At 47.8% G+C, this 17,640-nt stretch overlaps 7 protein-coding genes across 7 annotated transcripts; 4 read left to right on the top strand and 3 right to left on the bottom strand.

Moving 5' to 3' along the window:
* Positions 1 to 22: 22 nt before the first annotated feature.
* Positions 23 to 1,922, bottom strand: FTJAE_3985 (arsenite efflux transporter like; the record flags this gene model as incomplete). Its single annotated transcript, XM_037350341.1, has 2 exons — positions 23 to 391; positions 441 to 1,922. 2 exons carry the CDS (start codon positions 1,920 to 1,922, stop codon positions 23 to 25), a joined length of 1,851 nt encoding a protein of 616 aa, XP_037208903.1.
* A 1,093-nt stretch (positions 1,923 to 3,015) lies between these two features.
* Positions 3,016 to 4,530, top strand: FTJAE_3984 (uncharacterized protein; the record flags this gene model as incomplete). Its single annotated transcript, XM_037350340.1, has 6 exons — positions 3,016 to 3,161; positions 3,215 to 3,351; positions 3,398 to 3,544; positions 3,594 to 4,124; positions 4,177 to 4,225; positions 4,440 to 4,530. The coding sequence occupies 6 exons, from the start codon at positions 3,016 to 3,018 to the stop codon at positions 4,528 to 4,530; spliced, it is 1,101 nt and encodes a 366-aa protein (XP_037208902.1).
* A 411-nt stretch (positions 4,531 to 4,941) lies between these two features.
* Positions 4,942 to 6,431, bottom strand: FTJAE_3983 (DUF895 domain protein; the record flags this gene model as incomplete). The annotated part of the gene is made up of 3 exons (XM_037350339.1): positions 4,942 to 5,122; positions 5,172 to 5,919; positions 5,972 to 6,431. 3 exons carry the CDS (start codon positions 6,429 to 6,431, stop codon positions 4,942 to 4,944), a joined length of 1,389 nt encoding a protein of 462 aa, XP_037208901.1.
* Positions 6,432 to 7,530: 1,099 nt separating this feature from the next.
* On the top strand, positions 7,531 to 8,680 carry FTJAE_3982 (uncharacterized protein; the record flags this gene model as incomplete). The annotated part of the gene is made up of 3 exons (XM_037350338.1): positions 7,531 to 7,953; positions 8,005 to 8,425; positions 8,478 to 8,680. The coding sequence occupies 3 exons, from the start codon at positions 7,531 to 7,533 to the stop codon at positions 8,678 to 8,680; spliced, it is 1,047 nt and encodes a 348-aa protein (XP_037208900.1).
* A 68-nt stretch (positions 8,681 to 8,748) lies between these two features.
* FTJAE_3981 (acid phosphatase) lies at positions 8,749 to 11,736 on the bottom strand (the record flags this gene model as incomplete). The annotated part of the gene is made up of 5 exons (XM_037350337.1): positions 8,749 to 10,138; positions 10,197 to 10,273; positions 10,531 to 10,562; positions 10,610 to 11,045; positions 11,095 to 11,736. 5 exons carry the CDS (start codon positions 11,734 to 11,736, stop codon positions 8,749 to 8,751), a joined length of 2,577 nt encoding a protein of 858 aa, XP_037208899.1.
* A 926-nt stretch (positions 11,737 to 12,662) lies between these two features.
* Positions 12,663 to 14,795, top strand: FTJAE_3980 (tol; the record flags this gene model as incomplete). Its single annotated transcript, XM_037350336.1, has 2 exons — positions 12,663 to 13,170; positions 13,219 to 14,795. 2 exons carry the CDS (start codon positions 12,663 to 12,665, stop codon positions 14,793 to 14,795), a joined length of 2,085 nt encoding a protein of 694 aa, XP_037208898.1.
* A 712-nt stretch (positions 14,796 to 15,507) lies between these two features.
* Positions 15,508 to 17,463, top strand: FTJAE_3979 (uncharacterized protein; the record flags this gene model as incomplete). Its single annotated transcript, XM_037350334.1, has 4 exons — positions 15,508 to 15,599; positions 15,648 to 15,829; positions 15,879 to 16,490; positions 16,544 to 17,463. The coding sequence occupies 4 exons, from the start codon at positions 15,508 to 15,510 to the stop codon at positions 17,461 to 17,463; spliced, it is 1,806 nt and encodes a 601-aa protein (XP_037208897.1).
* Between the last annotated feature and the right edge of the window lie 177 nt (positions 17,464 to 17,640).

The following is a 17,640-nucleotide window of genomic DNA, read 5'->3' as shown; positions in this document are numbered from 1 at the left end:
TATCTATATGTTCATTTATTAATTAATTATTCGAGCAAGCCTTTTCAAATGTGGAGTATGGTGAGTTGTCCCTCACGATGTAGACCTCTCCCACTAGTATCAGACAGCCAACAGCCATCGAGATCGCAATGATGGGGAAGTTGACGCGGGCGAATTCGTGACTCTTCACGTGAATGTGCTTTCGGGCAAGGATATCTCTCCAAAGAAGACCGGCTAGTGATGCGCTGAAGGCGGTGCTGAATGCTCCGTAGTTGACTCCGACGGCCATGCTGTAGATTGTGCCCCAGTATGTTCTGTCGCTGATGAGTTGGGCGTCGTGGCAGTTGATCTCTTTCCAAGCTTGGATAATGCGTGATAGCAGGATAGTGGTACCAATGTTAGTGCCAGAAAACTCCGAATTGTCAGTGTCTTCCTAGAATCAACCCCTGAAAGGAACTTACGTTGGACAAGACACACGAAAGGAAGCCCATTCCTCCAATACTTCCAACTGTGCCAGTACGCTTGGACCAATGATACCAACCATACGCAAAGACGTTGACCCATCCCTTGCTAACTAGTGCCTGGACTAGAACAAACATGGCGAAAGCAAAGGGCACTAGTGCGAATGGAAGATGCGCCATGACGGCCATGACTGTTGGGAAAGTTTCTTGCAGCCACAAATACGCCTTTTCGAGTGAGGCATAGCCCTTTCTGGCCTCGGATAGAAGTGTTGATCTTTCCTCGGGTTCTGTTTTCATAGGTCGGGCAGCCTCGAGCTTCTCTGGTTCCATCTGAGGACTTGGTAAGGTTGATAGAGCTCCGGGATGCAGTGTGTTTTGATCGCTGGGTGGTGAAGGACCTGACTTGGGTGATTGAGGCAGTGATCCTGAGATGATGACAGGACTATTTCCGGCGGTGTTTGATAGAATCACCTTGGGGATAGAATGTGAGTTGGGCTGATCATTGGAGGTCTGTAGCGGGGTAAGAGAAATGCCATGAGTCTGGTCATAATCTTCCGAGGCCTGATTATCAGCAAGACCGATTACCGTGTCGGTATCCGGTTCAGACTTATCCTGCGAAGTCCCAGCATATTCAACTGCAAATCGTGCGCGTTCGGCTCTCGCACGCTCCATCTCCCGTCGATAATGCGCTGCCGTCTGTCGCGTCTCCTTGCGATGCAACCACCCAAAGCCTAAGTCCCAACAAAACATGACAGTTGCCGCTGGAAGAGTCACCCAGAACACAGGGTGCTCTCCACTTCCGGCGCTAGCAGCATTGAGAGCCAGAACAGTGATGAGCGTCGCAGACATGATAAGCGCACCAAACATAGCGCCCTTCTTGTCAAGAAAGGGATTCATAATGTACGCGAGCGACAGCGTCATCCCCTCGCCTGCACTTTCGGCATCTTCGACTTGGTGCTGCACGTAGGGGATGTTGGGGTTCACGGGCCGTTGGGCCCTAGCCTCTTCTGGTAAGCTGTGCATCTCAATCTTGGAAGGGATAAGCTTTTCGTCAGCGAAGATGACGTAGAGCAGAAACGGGAAGAGGACAACGGCGGTGACGACGACGGGGACAATCATGTTGGCGGTGTAGACGATGAACTTGATGTCGAATGCTCCAGCGAGGACGAGGTTTGTTGGGTTTGACGAGACGAGAATTGCTGATGCGATGTTGGCGATTGCGAATTGGGTAAAGATCCATGCTCGCGGGCTCGTGATGTTGCTCGATACGCGCGTCATGTACGCGAGGAAAGCAGTTCCAGATAGAATAATGGGATCATTACCGATGAAGCTGCCGAGAAGGAAGAAGAACGAATACAGGTAGAAGAACAGCCGATGGCCGACCTTTCCTCCCCACGACAACACCTTGAAGGCCAGCCATCGAATAATACCCGATGCATCGATAGAAATAGCAATGTAAGCCAAAGTGATGAAGAAGACCATAATATCAATCGGGTGGATATTATCAGCGCCTATCGTCCCATCATAAACCTCTTGACGTCCTATCGCAGAAATAGCTAGTAGAAAGAGATCCGCGATCAAAGGCGCAGTGATGAAATTGACAGGAAAAGTGACTTTGACAAAATATTTCGAGCATCTCGGGTTATCATGAAGAATCGCATGATGCGTGCTCGGGGGTATAACTCGCAGTTTGACCGCTAATCTGCATATTAAATTGACGAGGGATTTTGGGATGTAAATGGGCAAGTGAAATGGCCATAATACGAGGATATCTGTAGAACCGGGTCAGTGCACGCTGTGTATCGTGTGAGAGGGTGTTTCTTACTGGCGAGTACAAAGACTATCAACGTTACTATTGAGCGCCATTGTCGTATCTCGCTGGTGTCGACGCCTTTGACCATGATTTTTGGCTGAGGGGATTCAACTCGATTTTCGTCAAAGTCAAAAGTGGCACTCGCTCTCAGGTTAAATACAGAGAAAACCTGACAACGAATGTGGGTCGCATCTAAAGTGGAGACCTTTACGACAAAGTGTCCAATTGATAGGGAGAAAAATGTCGTAGTGTCAGCACGTTTTGAGGGAAAGGACCGACAGTAGCTTCAGTTCGATGACCTTCTGCCCCTTCGATCTCTGGCTGAAACAAAAAACAGGGCTGACCTCAGAAAAATAAGGGAGAGAGAAGAAAGAAGAAAAATTCTTCTAGAAGCTTTCGCTCGTTCCTTGTTCGTTCCGGTGACAGGGGACATTTGTTGGTGCCTAACGCAAATGAAGTATGCAACCCGAGCTATGCTTAGAAGAGACTACTCTGAGCCCCCAGTCTTTGCCCGGCTCAAGTGATCTTTGTGGCTGTGCCAACATGTCAGCTGAATGCTCACCACTCGAAATGTAGAAGCCTGGCCATTAATGACTCCCCAGTGACGCTTGGGGTAAAGCCTCATCAAGGAACATGCAGGTATTAAATAAAGAAGAAGCTTCTGCTAAGATCTTGCAATTCCCCCACATTTTGGGCTGATCTTGGCTTTTCTTTTTCCCTTCCCCACGGATTCCACCCTGCCAAGGCTTCTAGAATGTCGATATGCCTGCGCTACTTGTTACTGATGCAGCTGAGACAATAGCGAATAGTGGTTTGTTTTCGCGGGCTGTGAATGAGACTGGTGATGCGCTGCAGGTTATCTGCGCATGGCCTGTTTCTGGGCAGTATGGAACGGGTACTCGAGTGCTGTAAGTTCAATTCCCCATCCCAATCAATTGATATAGAGCTGACAATCATTTAGATACTATGTTCTTATCGCTGCATGTCTCGTCGCGAGGAGGGAGGAATGGCTGGTAAATCCTTGTTTGGCCGCTGCGTTAGTGCTGCCAGCTGTTGCCGCTATTCACGGCATAGTTTTGTCGGCAATGCACAATCCGGGTGAGTGATATTCATAGAAAAGAAGTCCAACTGCTAATTGGTAAAGATGCGGTTGATATGGATATTTTTGGTGCCTTTCAGCTTTGCGCGATCGGTATCTTGGCAGCACCAGTGACGGTTATGCTGTCAAAGACATACTTTAATGATCCTGGCAGAAACACTATTTTTCTGTGGACATTTCTGCTATTGATCGGTAAGTTGAACCTTGGCAAAAGCCGTTCTATAGTCTAACTGGATATTAGGTCTTCTGAGTATGACAATTGAGTTTTATCGTATCGAAACTCACTCCTGTTTAATCGACGCCTCGGGCAACCCAGTATCACCAAACGCATCCCAGTTTCACTACATCGAAGGAAACAACTGTAACCTGACCTGTTCAACGCAAAGCGGGCCTTCATCTCCAATGAGGGGAGGCTCCGCGAACAATATCTATGTCATACCTGCACCGCATACCCTCACATTCGGCACCGCGACTCTACTCGCTGCAGCATGCTGTGTACACGCTGTTTTATGTCTCGTTTCTATGTGGGATAGAGTGCTTGAGATCAATTGGCGCCGAAGATTCGGAAAACCGACCGACGACGCGGCAAGTGAGGATGATGATGGCGCTAATAAAGGTGTTATGAAGAAGGTCAATGATACCATTGGCTTTTTTCTTCGTATCCTAGCGATTCCTGTTTTTGGTGGCGCTGGCTTGGCTATTCTTATCGTGGGCGAGATTAACTTTTTCAGCCCTCAAGTCAATTACCAGACTGAACCAATGGCCAACATAGGTAAGCTTATAACATTGCAATTCGGATGTTTACTGATGATTGATGTATAAAGGCCAATGGGCACCAATTACAGGTACTGCGATGGCCATGATCGGTTCGCTGTATCTCCTTCTAGCAAGACATGCCGACCAAGCAAACGAACCATATCCATCGCATCATTGCAATTGCTCTCATTGCCATTTTAACGACGAAATAAGCCAAGTCTCACACCAAGAGAGCGTTTCTTCACTGAATAGCCATCATATCACATTAACTGTCACAAACACTGATATGCGTACAAACAACCAACTATCACTGCACCTCGATCCCACTCAGCCCCGCTCCTCCATATCCTCCCGATTTCGAGACCCCTCAGTCTACGAAGAGCACAATCAACCACCCCGCAACCCCTACCGACAGAAAATAGAGAATGCATTCTTCAGATTTGGCGAGATGATTGGTACACCAGCGCATGATTTTATCACAGAGCCTAAAGTCAAGAGACCAGATCGTGTTGACCTACCGATGATACCAGGGGAAGAATTTCGGAACTTAGGTGTATCAGCGGTCGAGATTGAGAGAGACCAACACCAAGACGATGATGAGTTGAGCCCTGTAAGGTCAAGGCCTGGGAGTTTTATAGGCAGCGATGCTTCTGTGCAAGGTGTTGGGAGATCTACGTCTATGCCTATATCACCGCCGCCGCTTGCTGTGACAAGACCGAGGTCAAGCACAGGTCCTCGACCGAGACCCGCTTCTTTGTATCACTAGCTAGATGGGAACGTGGAATTTATTTCTTGTTGAAAGATATTATTATTATAGAATATTATGTTAAAAATTATGCTTTGACATCGGGATCTTGGTCTTTTGTTGACGAACCCTCTCCAGCTGTGACCGTGATCTCGTGGCTGTGCTCTAGTCCAGAGAGCACGATCCATGTTGGCACGATACACAATATAGTGATTCCAAAGTTAAGGCCGATGCTGACAAAATGATTGGCGTTGCCTTCAGATTGCATCCTATTTTCCGTTAGGTCTGTCCCAGTAAAGATGATAAGATGGTACTTACGCCCAGGCAACGGTTTGACCGAGAGCCTCAAATCCTCGGAGAATACCACAGTGATAAGACAAAGACGATATATCAGTGGTGTATTGTCCAACAAGCCAGTACAAGAACTGTTGGAAAGCTTGACCTCCGAATTGCCAGAAGAAGATAAGGGTATAAGCCTTGCCGAAACCGCCCTTGAACCAGTCAAAGACAGGCGGTTCCTCAGCGTCGTAGAATTGCTTCTGGAGGATGGAAGCCCAGATCCATGTACCAATCAGAATGAAGATGATGGAAGCGAACGCAATTCTAGCTCGGGTCTTGATGAAAATGGACTGACGATCCAACAAACCAGCGATCAGGAAAGAGCTGATAATTCCGGAGAAGTTGGTGAAGAACGATGAAAAGGCGCGAGCTCGAACGGTGAAGTAAGTCGTCAACCAAGTACTCATGAAGCCATTGTAAAAGTAGCTGATGAAGAAAGCAGGGATCAACAAGATCATGCGCTTAGTGACGAGGAGCGACAGAACAGCCTTGAACTCCGCGAACCAAGTAGGTTGCTTATGAACGACGACGAGGGTGCGGTCTTTTCGCTGAACCTTTTCCGCAGGGCTCAGAAGTAAAGCGATAGGCAGACCGAGGCACATGATGACGATGAATACGATGTAAGTCGCTGAGCTGACGGATCCTTTCGACGAGGTTTGCGCGTTGAGGCCGAGATTGATGGCGCCTCCGACAATTGGGCCGGCTGCCTTGGCAGTTTGCCAAATAGCTATTTCCAGTTAGTTCACGTGAGATAATTCCACGTCTAATTGGTAACCTACCAAGATAAAATGCGCGGTCCTTAGGACTAGGATATCCAATAATAATGGCAGCCTCAGCCGCCCAGAAGAAGCCGGCCGAAATACCACAGAGCGCACTTCCAAATAGCAAAAACCACGTCTTCGGCGCAACATTATTCGTATAGAGACCAGCACCATAAATCGGGTATCCAATAGCTCCCAGTGCAAGGCCATATCGAAGACCGATTCTGTTGTTGATCGCACCAGCTGCTATACAAACCGCTGCGAATAATCCGTAGACGAGTGCATTAGCAGCTGACACGGCGTATGGTTCAGCTGCACCTCCGGCGCCGAGACCACCGAGGGCGTCCCACATTCCGGGAGCTGTGAAAGAGACACCGCATGCTATGGCGATCTGGAAGGGGATCGAGCGGAAGAAGGATGATTTGGTGGGGGAGGCGATTGGGTGGTTGATGGAGGAGCCATCGTGTGAAGAGGCCATTTTGAGAAGCAGCCAACAGGCAAGAAGTGAGAAAAGGCTTGAAGTTTTCAGAATAAGCGGTTCATCAATTGTATTATATGTCTCTAAGGATATTGCGTGCGATTGCGTGCTCGATTAACTCGTCCCTCCCCGGCTCGATCACCAGTGAAACCATACTAAAGGGGGCTATTGATGGGGATAATGAGAACTAGTTTCCTTGAGGACCCATCGGTAATCTTGTACCTGCAGTAAAGAGAGTTTTCCACGTTTTGAGTGCAGGAAGATCAGCCCTATAATGTTGATGCTGATGGTAGACTGTGCAGCTGCACTACCCCAGATTCCATAACACAGAGACCCTTTCTTTCAGAAAATCAATCGGGGATCGTGAGAGCGTTACATGATGGCGATTCAGATCTAAATCTTTGCATGACCGAGTACCGCCGAGCCGGGAGAGTTCTTCCTCCAGAATTACATAAAAGTAATTGGATAATTGGGTCTCATCGCCGTTGAAGTGGATTTTGGAGGCGACGGTCCAGTTTTTGCGCCGAGTGGCACTGAGTAGGCCAGTAATACACTTCAAACGTTATCAACGAGCTAATTTTTATTAAAGGTTACAGTCAGAAACTTGCAGACATATGCATGTACGATTAAGTTCATCTGATAACAACAAACTCCCTCAGTAAAGTTGTTTTCTATGGTTCCTTAGATGACGCTGCAAGCTTGTTTTAGCGGGCCGCGGCGCCACTCCCGGCAGCCGGGCCGTTTCATCATCGTCAAAACCAAAAAGCAAAAAAAGCTCGCCTCGCCTATCTTATCGGAGCTTCACTTTTGGCACTATGCTGTATCTACCCTAATAAGCTAGATTGAAGATCGTTGAAACTTGGCATTTATATGCGCCTCAATCCTGCAACATCTCAAGACAGGTTTTGATCGGATACTCCGTGCCGATCATGCATTGGCATTTGCACATGAGCCTCGGTAATGGTTGGACCCCCTCTTTGAAGATGGAAATGCTAAGTTTACCATGAAGAGACACGTCAAGATAAAAGATCGCTATTGTCAGACGCTTTTATTTTTTATACTGGGAAATATCCTGTATAAGCATTATCTTTCAGTTATAATGACTGTCGACAATACACAGCCGGAGGGGGAGAATCCTATCGGTGATATTCAGGTTGAATTTCTTGGCACCCAAAAGTCCAGCAACACGGCGAGTCGTCGCGATCTTGGCTTTACAGGTCAACTTGGAGGGAAATGGTACGCTGTTTATGGTGATGTACTATGGTGCGATTCAGGTGTCACTGATCCCGCAGAAGACAATGAGGGATTTCACGGCATGGTCAGAAATGCTGTTTCTGCTCTGACGGATGATCCTCTTGTTGTTGAGGACCTGCATCTCAATGATGATGAGCCGGTGCCTCACCAGAAGCAGTTCATGCCGTTTAATGAGGACTGGGGCGAGACTAATACCTTTGGCTTTGGAGGAACGGGAATCGTGGAGGTTGATCCCGATACTGCGACCGGTGCTCTTTATTACCTCGTTGTAAGTTGTACCAGCCCCTAAACGATATCTTGTTGACCTAAAGCTCTATAGAATGATGATGAGCATTATAAGGGCGCTGGAATAGCCAAAGTTGAGCTCATCGACGACGTCCCGCATATTACCGATCGCTATGGCGAGAATGGCATCTGGTGGAATGGTGATGAGGTGCCCAAGTATGGCGATGTCGCAACCTACCGCGATGTCAACAGCGAATACATCTACATCCTCGGAAACCCACCAAACCCAATCACCGACTTCCCTGATAAACTGTACATCTACATGGCTCGGGTCCCCGCAAAGGATGCCTTCGATCTCGATAAATATGAGTATTGGTGGGGTAGACAAGAAGGATGGAAGAGCGAAGTTCTCACCACGTTCAATTGTGAGACAGCGGTTATGTGGGGTGTTGGACAGGGGCAGATTGTGTATAACAACCACTTTCAGACGTATTTCTACGTTCATCTTGATCTTTGTAAGTTCACTCTTCTACGGTGGTGAATGCATCACTGACTGACTTACAAAAGCTGGTACGGTGTTTTTGAAGACTGCGCCAAGTCCTGAAGGTCCTTGGACAGAAGGCAAAGAGATTTACAAAGATGAGCCCATCGATGGAGGCCTGGTGTATGCTGGAATAGCGTACCCGCATCTGGATGAATCTGGCGAGACGTTGACGATAGGTTTTACCAATAACAACTGGATCCGGGTTATCAAGGTCAAATTCACATAGAAAGCATGTAACCGGCGGAAGTTATTACTATTGTACAATCTGTTCTGTTTTACCGCAGTGCTGTCGCATTACAACTCATCATCCTTCTCTTGTTTATTCTCACAAACGCCATCAAAGTCACCATATTTCTCCATCCCCGCGCTAACAATGTTCTTAAACTCCTTGAATGGACAACTTGCCCCGGGTCCATTCTGACACAAAGGCAAGGGTCGGGGCGCGGTATTGGCAATGAACCTGATAAACTCCTCTTTCTCGGCCGTGCCATCTTTAGCAACTGGTCTCTCACACGTCATCTTCTCCATGCCAACGTGGCCCAGGAATGGGATGAGGTCAGACATTTTCCAAGCTCGGACATGGTTGACGTGTGTAGTCGGAAATTCATCGTATCCTTCGCGGGATGATGAGTTGAATATTCCTAGAGCTGTGGCGACGAATGGAGGGACTTCCCGATGAGTGAAGTAGAAAAATAGGCGTTGCTCCTTGGGCCATCCTGATGATTCATCGCCAATCAATTCCGAGTTTTCATCGATTTTGGTGAAAAGCTTAGACTGTGAGTGTAGCCATGGGAAACCGAGGTAATTAGACAGGGGATTGAAAGGCCCGACCATGTGAGCATATTTCATATCCCAAGCATATTCATAAGAGAGCCACTCGGCGTCAGAGAACAATCCACAAATTGGAGATTTCTTTCCTCGAATTGCAGATTCATAGCCACAAATTGATTGAAGTGCGAAAACATCGTAGGGATCAAGCTCGTAATCGTCGGGCGTATACGGGCGTAAACGTTTAGCTACGCCACTTGCGTAATTCTTGACAAACTGCTGCTGTTGTTCCGTACCAGGAGATTTGGAGAATTTGGAGCAGGCCTTGTGAGGGAGAAGAGCACGCGTGCCGTTGTTCAATTCCTTCTTGTCAAAGCGCGTAATTTCGATATTTCCGTCTTCGGGGAACGCTTGGAGAAATGCCTTGGCTGTGTCGTAGGTTCTGTCTTTCGTATCAGCGATGACGCGCTTTACTGATGACGCTAGGTGTCGGTAGCGCTTCACGAGATGCTGGCCGACTTTCTTCGCGTCGACCTTGCCTGAGGGCGTGATATCTTCAAGATGATTCTCTTCAATTGGTGAGTACCATTTGTTCAGAAATTCCAGTGGTCCTGAGAAGTCACCGCGATGCTTTTCGAGCTTGTACAGGAACGGCTTGATGTAGTCCTCATACTCGGCGTCGTTAGCGTAAATCGCAGCGTGTCGGATGAGATACGACGCAGCTGTAACGGTACATCCTTCAGGTGCAGCATGCGACAATCCAAAGCCTACAGCATCGAAATAAGGCGATATTCCTGGGAGGTGCAGAAGAGGATCGAATTGATAGCCTTGAGTATGATCAAAGCTGTCAATTGGCTGCTGAATAACAGAAGCGACAACAATTGCAGGTAAAGCTGCAGCCGCAATGGCACGCAGACTGTAATGCATCGCGAAAATCAATAATGGAGGAATTATTAGGTAGAGAACAGACTCACGAGGTTGCAGTCTTGGCCTGTTTTATTCCAGGAACAAGGTTGGGACGATCGATGACGTACAGGGAATTTGGTGGAACCTAAATGCTAAGCTTCGCAGCTAAGATAAGAAAATCAGGGCCAGTGATATTGCTGAGATTAGCCTCACCCGGACGCTAAACTCCGGCTTCCACGTCATTCCAAGACATCCAACCTCCATACAATCGATACAAAAGCAAATATCAAAGGGGCATCAGTTGCCATTGTCAATCATCTTGGGCAATTGCTCAACAAACAACGTCTTCCGGATCGCATGGACCATAAAACCTGGGATGCGCCAATTTCCATAATGGCCTACGCCAGACCTGCCGATCTGAATTCCTCCCATTGCTGCGAACGTTAGCATTGTGTGCCATCATAAGTCAGGAATAACATACCAGTTGTCGAAGCTTTGTATGGAATCATAGGTTTTCCAAGCATTATCTGCACCAAATTCTTGGCCATATGACCAGCCTGTGTGTTCACGAACCAGAACTGCGGTGCTTCGAGATTAGACACATCGCCAATTGCAAAGACATCCTCTCGACCTTCGATGGCGAGATATTGATTGACCTTGATATAGCCGTGCGCGTCAAGAAGGTCAGGCGGGATGAAGGATGAGTTGGGAACTACTCCGAATGTTGGAATGACGAGGTCTGTGACTGCTGTCTTTCCATCGGAGAAAGTGACTTTTTGCTTGCCATTAGGAAGCGTAATGGACTCATTGACTTTGGTGTTGAGTCTGATCTTGACGCCGAGCTTCTCCATTTGACTATGTGCGGACTTGGAGACGCTGTCGGGGCGGTTATCGAGAACGCTTGGACCAGCATTGATCTATACACGTCGTCAGCTTGATTTCGTCTTGAGTTGATGGTTTTCTTACCAAGGTAATCTCCTTCTTGTTGCCATAGTAGTCCGCCAACTCTCCTGCAACCTCTACCCCAGTTGGCCCTGCACCTGCAACAATAATGGACTGAGCTTCTCCAACACGCTTCTGATACGCATGAACATAGTCCCTCGTCGCATCAGTTGATCCCCTGGACTTGAAAGGGGATTCAGCTTTGGTCGAAGATCCGGTACCAATGAGGAGATAATCATAACTAATCAAAGTCTCCTGCCCTGCTTTATAAACCTTGACCTGTTTATTGCTGATATCAATACCAGTAGCTGTACCAACAATCAACTCAAACTTGTCGCCATATTTAGCGAACCCAGGTGCAATAGCTTGGAAGAGTTTATCATCGGGGATAGTTCCTGGGATGATGGCGCGGGGCGTGGCAAGATTCCAGAAGAAGTGAGAATCGCGAGAGATCATTGTCACCTTGTAAGGTCCTGCATTTTTATTCTGCATTCCTTGGAGGAATTTGTGGGCTGTCCTGACAGAGGCGAAAGAGCCGCCTATTGTGACGATGTGCTTTGGTTTCTGAGACATGGTCTTTGGGCCCAGTGACGGTTCAAGAAAGATGCCGCAGGTGATGAAGTGAAAGGCGTTGGCCAAGAAATTGAGAAGGGCACTAATAAACATGGTAGACATTATTGACAGGCCTGTATTTAGTGTGAGGGCTTGCTCTCCGGCACATATTTAACGTGCATCGTACTTTGGCAATTCTCCGTGATGTGCTGACAGTTACACCCATGTCAGACTAATAAGCAATTACACATCAACAATCATCCCTACGTTGAAGCGATAGCTTATATGTTCCCGCGCGGTTAATAGTCCAGATGACCTCAGATCTTAGTTGGATGCTACTACTGGGACTGACATCGCACCATTGTGCCGCGCGGTAATCAGTCAGCAACATTCCACGGAACTCAAGCCTTTTACAGCCCCGTCATCATGACTACATTTCCTCAAGGCTTTGAGATTGATCTTGAATCTTTTTGTCTTATGCAGTTGTCAATTAATTAGCATACGAAACCATACATTGGCAAGATTCGACCTTATCTAAATATTCAATAAATAAGTACCCAGATTCAAATGCACTATCGACATTTCTGTAGTCAGTAGCAAACTAGAATAAAGTGGCATTCCTTCATTAAACACAAACAGTTATACATGGAACAAATTATGCAGTTTTCTGATTGAGATACGCGACCATTGAAACTGAAATGCTGAAAAGTAGAAACGGGATGTTCTCTCAAGAGTCGGCAGTTTGGGATTGAATGGAAAGGTATAGGGTAGCGTCTCCACTAGACTCGATTCGTATTTCTCGACCACAACCTTTGCCAGATCTGTTTGCTCAACTTTACTAAAGTCCTACCTCTTCTATATGATTGCCAAGGCTCTCTTCAGCCTAACCCAGGCAGTAACAGGTTAAAATCCACATTAAGGACGACTTGTCTGGGGATGTGCTTACCTCACGTGACTACACCGCCTCAACCCCTCTATATCTTCGCATTTGACGACATGCAACTATCGGCAGTTCCTCTTCCGCTGCCAAGTTTGCAATCATGGCTTCCGAAGAATCAGAACCACCAAAGACGATGCTAGTCTTTAGCAACAAGTCACCCGAGGAAGCCGCTATTTTCGGCCTCCGAGGGAGTGACATTCAGAACCTCAGAGCTGAACCAGTTCCTGGACCCCCCGCTACGCCCGATGATTGGGGGTTTACGAGCCCAACGGCAGATGGAGTTTGCAAATACTGTCAACTTATGCTTCATCCAGACCCACCACAACTCATACAGCATCAGCCCAATGTCATGCACTTGATCAATTCGGGTGAAACGTGCTCGACTTGCAAATGGCTGGAAGTTAGCATACAGCGAGGTGCCACCTCAGTGCTAGCTGAATTTCAGCGAGGCAACCCGGAGTTGTGCGACGAGAACAACTTCTCGATGCCTGTCACGGTCGAGCTGACCAAACATGAGAAGTACATCATGGCAGTTGGCTGGGTGGGAAGCAGACAACTTTATACAAATGGTGGAGTACCTCTAACTATATCTTCGCCATCACGTCTAGGTATGCTTTCAGCACTAGTCTAGAACGTGGGTCTAACGTGTTCAATAGGAAGTCTTGCTACTCGGAGATTCTGGATCCCTCACGACGAACTGGATGCGTCAGAACCTTTCAAGCGGCAAGATACACTGAAGATATGGTTGAAGGAATGTGAAACTCACGAACACTGCATCAAGTCTCTTCCTAATACCAAGGAAGCCAGGCTTCCAACGCGCGTGTTGGACCTGACTGGAAGTGTGGATATTCCAACGGATCCTAAAGACATCAAGATTAAACTACGAGAGACAGAGGAGGGAGAGACTGGGACTTACACAGCTCTGAGCTACTGCTGGGGCGCCAACCCAGAACTCCATTTCAAAACGACAAGCGAAAATCTCGAGAAGCACAAAGAAGGAATCGAATTCTTCGACTTACATTTGACGCAAAGGGAGACTGTCCTTGCTACGCTTTACCTAGGAATCCGATATCTTTGGATCGACGGCTTATGCATTATTCAAGACTCTTGTGAAGACTGGGAAGCCGAGTCAGTCAAGATGGGATCTGTTTATACGAATGCACATCTTACACTGGCAGCTACTTCATCTGATACCCCAGAGATGGGTCTTCTTCTTCCGTTCCAAGGCGCCGAATGCGTCAAGATCCACGGAGAGACTGTGAGTGTTCGGATGGAGACGCACAGGGAGCTTGATAGGATGTCCGAGCCTTTGAACACCAGAGGCTGGACACTTCAAGAGGGCGTGTTGGCATCGAGGATTGTCTGCTTCGGTAAGGAGCAGTGGCTCTGGAAATGTCCTAGTCGCTACGCCACGGAGGATGGACTTATCGATGGATCGCGAGATTTTGATGGTGGTCTGATTCAGTGGGCCGATATTGTGCATCAAGGTCCTGGAGAGGATGGGAAGAATTATCTGCGACATTGGTATCGGATGGTGACGAATTACTCAAGTCGTGATCTCACTTACCAAAGCGATAAATGGAATGCCATTGCTGGACTGACAGATATGTTCATGAAGCTGACTGGTTATACATACCTTGCAGGTCTTTGGGAAGAGGATCTCGCAAACGGACTTGTGTGGGAAGCCAAAATGCGCGGGGTGACACGCGAGCCAGGAAGCATCCCATCATGGTCCTGGATGTCCGTGAAAGGCGGGATCAAGGGCTATGTACACACGACCCCCACAGCCTCTATGATCGAGCTTTTACAGAGTGATTTGCAGTGGAAAGGAACTCCGCTGGCATCACCTCTGAAAGTTGCCCGCTTGACAATCAAAGGAAAGATGATCCAGGTAACATTGGGAGCGCGCTCTGTTACACAGGACTCTCGGCACCACGTTCTTGCAGCTCCGGGGAGTGACGAAATCTTTGGCGAGGCGTTTTTGGACAGCAAAATTCCTGATGGGCCTGAAATGCCGACTGTCTCGTGCCTCTTTGTCATGGAAGTGCCTCAAAAGGAATATTTTACATTGCTTCTCACACCCGCATCCGATGGTGAAGAGGGTGACCAAGAGAAGGGTATGATGAGACTCGGTATTGGCGTTTTCTGGACTCGGTCTCGATTTTACAGTAACAGAACTGAAGGAGACGTGATTTTGGACAAGGCTTCGGAGGCTACAGTAGTGCTGGTATAGAAAGGTGAAATTCCAGAGCAGTATTGCTTTGTTTCCGAATGGAGAGTACGTACCGAATCAGGCTCCGAGTTTTGGGAAACAATGGATTGTTGGAATTGCTGCCTGAAAGGTGCATATGCCCCGTAATCATGCATTTTCGTCTTTAGTTGGTCCACTCGCAACCCTGCCGGGCTGAAACTTTGGGACGGCTGAGCCCGCTTCTCCGAAGATCCTTGACCAACGTGCATAAGCTGAAGAATTTGATGTCATATCATGACCCAAGGAGTGCCGAAAAATCAGACTTGTTAACAGTCTTGGAATTTAGCTATCTAGGAGAAGCTCGCTGAAAATAACAGTTCAGAACAATAAGCATGGACATTTATTGCCTGTGTTGATTTGTGAGAAGAAACGAGACTCGGATCGCAATGGTTCAAGTAGCCTGCATTCGGCGGGTCGGTTACACGGCATATGTGAAGTTCGGAGGAAATGAGACATGTCGTATTTGGGCGCAGTGAAGCTGGCGCTTGCTCATTAACCACGCCAATCACAGTAGCCAGCAGCCAGCAGCCATTGTTATGTTTTCGCCTTGCCATTTTGCGGTGACAAGAGCCTTGTTTCGTGAATTACAAATACCCCATGGGTAATACGAAGTAGAAAAGGCCCAAGTTCGGCCAGAGGATACTGACTCAAGACACCAAAGCTTGAGCACTTCATCTTTAAGTTATTGCCCAAAATGCGATTACACGACTCACAGCTTGGCGACGCATACCAGGATGATAAGAAGGACGATGTTAGAACTCGCCTTGGGGATGATAATTGGGAGGGGTGAGTAACACTTCATATCAGAGACCAAACAGCACTGAAATGTCATAGACCTAAGGAGCGAGGGCCCTACTTGAAGTACGTTAAGAGTCTATCAAAGAGATGGCCGCAGCTCGAGCTTCTACATGATTTTATGGAAGTTGGGACTGTGCCTACGCGCTGGTGCATCTTCCCTGGTGAGGAAAAGGAGAATAACGAGCAACGGCGCTATACATATCCTCGTGATTCAAAAAGTGAGTGGAGACATGTCTTAAGTATTTAGACACTGATCTTATAATCAAGAGAGAGAAAACCAACAACGAGAAAGGGCCATGAAGATGAATGTCGCATTACTGAGGTTCAAAGACGATGGACAGGCACAGCAAAGCCCAACCAGTTACCTTCGTACGCATGGAGATCTCAGAGAGGCCCTTGAAAAGGCGAGAAAGCACGAAACAGGAGTCAAGTTCAGCTTATTTGTCGTGGAGGATCTTTCACGAGACGTGATCGAAACCCTTGGATCTGAGCTAGCGATCGATCCACGATTCTTCCGCGCTCATATTACCGACTATGTCTGGAATAACATCCGAGATCGATGGCGTGAGCCGTCAATACTCCATGTTGATGCAAAACGGCAGACGTGGTTCCAGCTTCGCTTAATTCGCTCTCGATACTTTGAGAATCAAAGCCAACTGACGGAGGCAAAAAGACAAGTCAATGAGTTTAATGTTATGCGACGCCTTGATGCGGATAAGAACCAAATCTTCTGGGACAAGGATCCAGATCCTACTATATGGGAAAGGCTTGCAGGTGAATCTTCTCAAGATAAGGGCCCGGTGGATGCAAGAGTTGATGCAAAGGTTGGACATATGCGCAGTCGTGCCACGTTCTGGCTGAATCCAGAATCGACTATAGGTGAGCACACTGACTCGAGTCAGGACTCCGGGCTGACTATTTTCGAAAATCAGGTGTTCTTTTACTTGAACCAACTCCTAAAGCCGGGTATCCTCTTTGGCGAGGATATCCCAACTGGGACGAACTCCCGGCGTTCGGTACCAACACTACCCCTCCGGACGCAGTGCGCGACCTTCAGATACCGCCATCTCTGCGATCCAAGGATGCTGAAAACCCAATGAGTTGGTTCGAAGACTACATTTTCTGGGCCCAGAAGACCACCAACTTCGCGCAGCTCACAGACAGTGCAAATCAACAACTTTCCATTCCGATTCAGTGCTTGTTACACTTGGTATGCGGCGAGTGGCTGACGTTCGCTGACTATCTCAACGCCCGTCTCAACCAAATCGACTGGGGAATCGTAAACCCATCATTCTTCCCCGAGTCTGGCGGTACAGACCATCAGAAGCAAAGTCTTAGGAAGCTCCACTTCTGGCGGCGATGGGTACCCCAAGCACGGGATATGCTTCAAGCAACCATGAGTCAAGTCATGGATGATGAAGAAAAGGAAATTGCCAAGTCTTTCAAGGTTTACAAAGATGATTTGGAGATTATCAAGAAACGCCTAGAGGACTACGAAACACGGATCGACCGTCTCAGCACGGTTGTCAACTCGACTATCAGCCTGACTGATGCGAGCAACACATCCAAACTCACCATACTGGCATCGTTCTTCATACCGCCGAGCTTAGTGGCTGCACTGTTGTCAATGAACATGGATCCACTGATTGGGCTTGGGGAGTCGCTGAAGTGGTGGGCGGTAGCGTCTGTCGTGGCCGTGACGATTCTTTTCACCATAGGGTATCTTTTGAAGACCAAGAAGGCGGAGAGCTTGAAAAAGAACTTGTCAATTACGAAAATGGTCTCGAAGTTGGACGGACGATGGAGGAGCAAAGTAAAGCCAAGTCCGACTACGAATGGTACCGTTTGCTAAGAGACAGAATATGTCAGGATGTACATGAAAGCCCCACCTTTGCTTGAGGGAAGGAAATAGAGTGATTTGAAATGGAATACGGCTGTCTAGCCTGTGATATTGGAACGAATGAAGCTTTCCTGTCGTAAGCCAGCCACTTGGAATCGCCAAAGAAATTGAGGCCTGCCATGCAGGGAA

Source organism: Fusarium tjaetaba (genome assembly GCF_013396195.1).
Source record: "Fusarium tjaetaba strain NRRL 66243 chromosome Unknown NRRL66243_c0000075, whole genome shotgun sequence".
Lineage (NCBI taxonomy): Eukaryota > Fungi > Ascomycota > Sordariomycetes > Hypocreales > Nectriaceae > Fusarium > Fusarium tjaetaba.
This window is presented reverse-complemented; position numbering and strand designations above follow the sequence as displayed.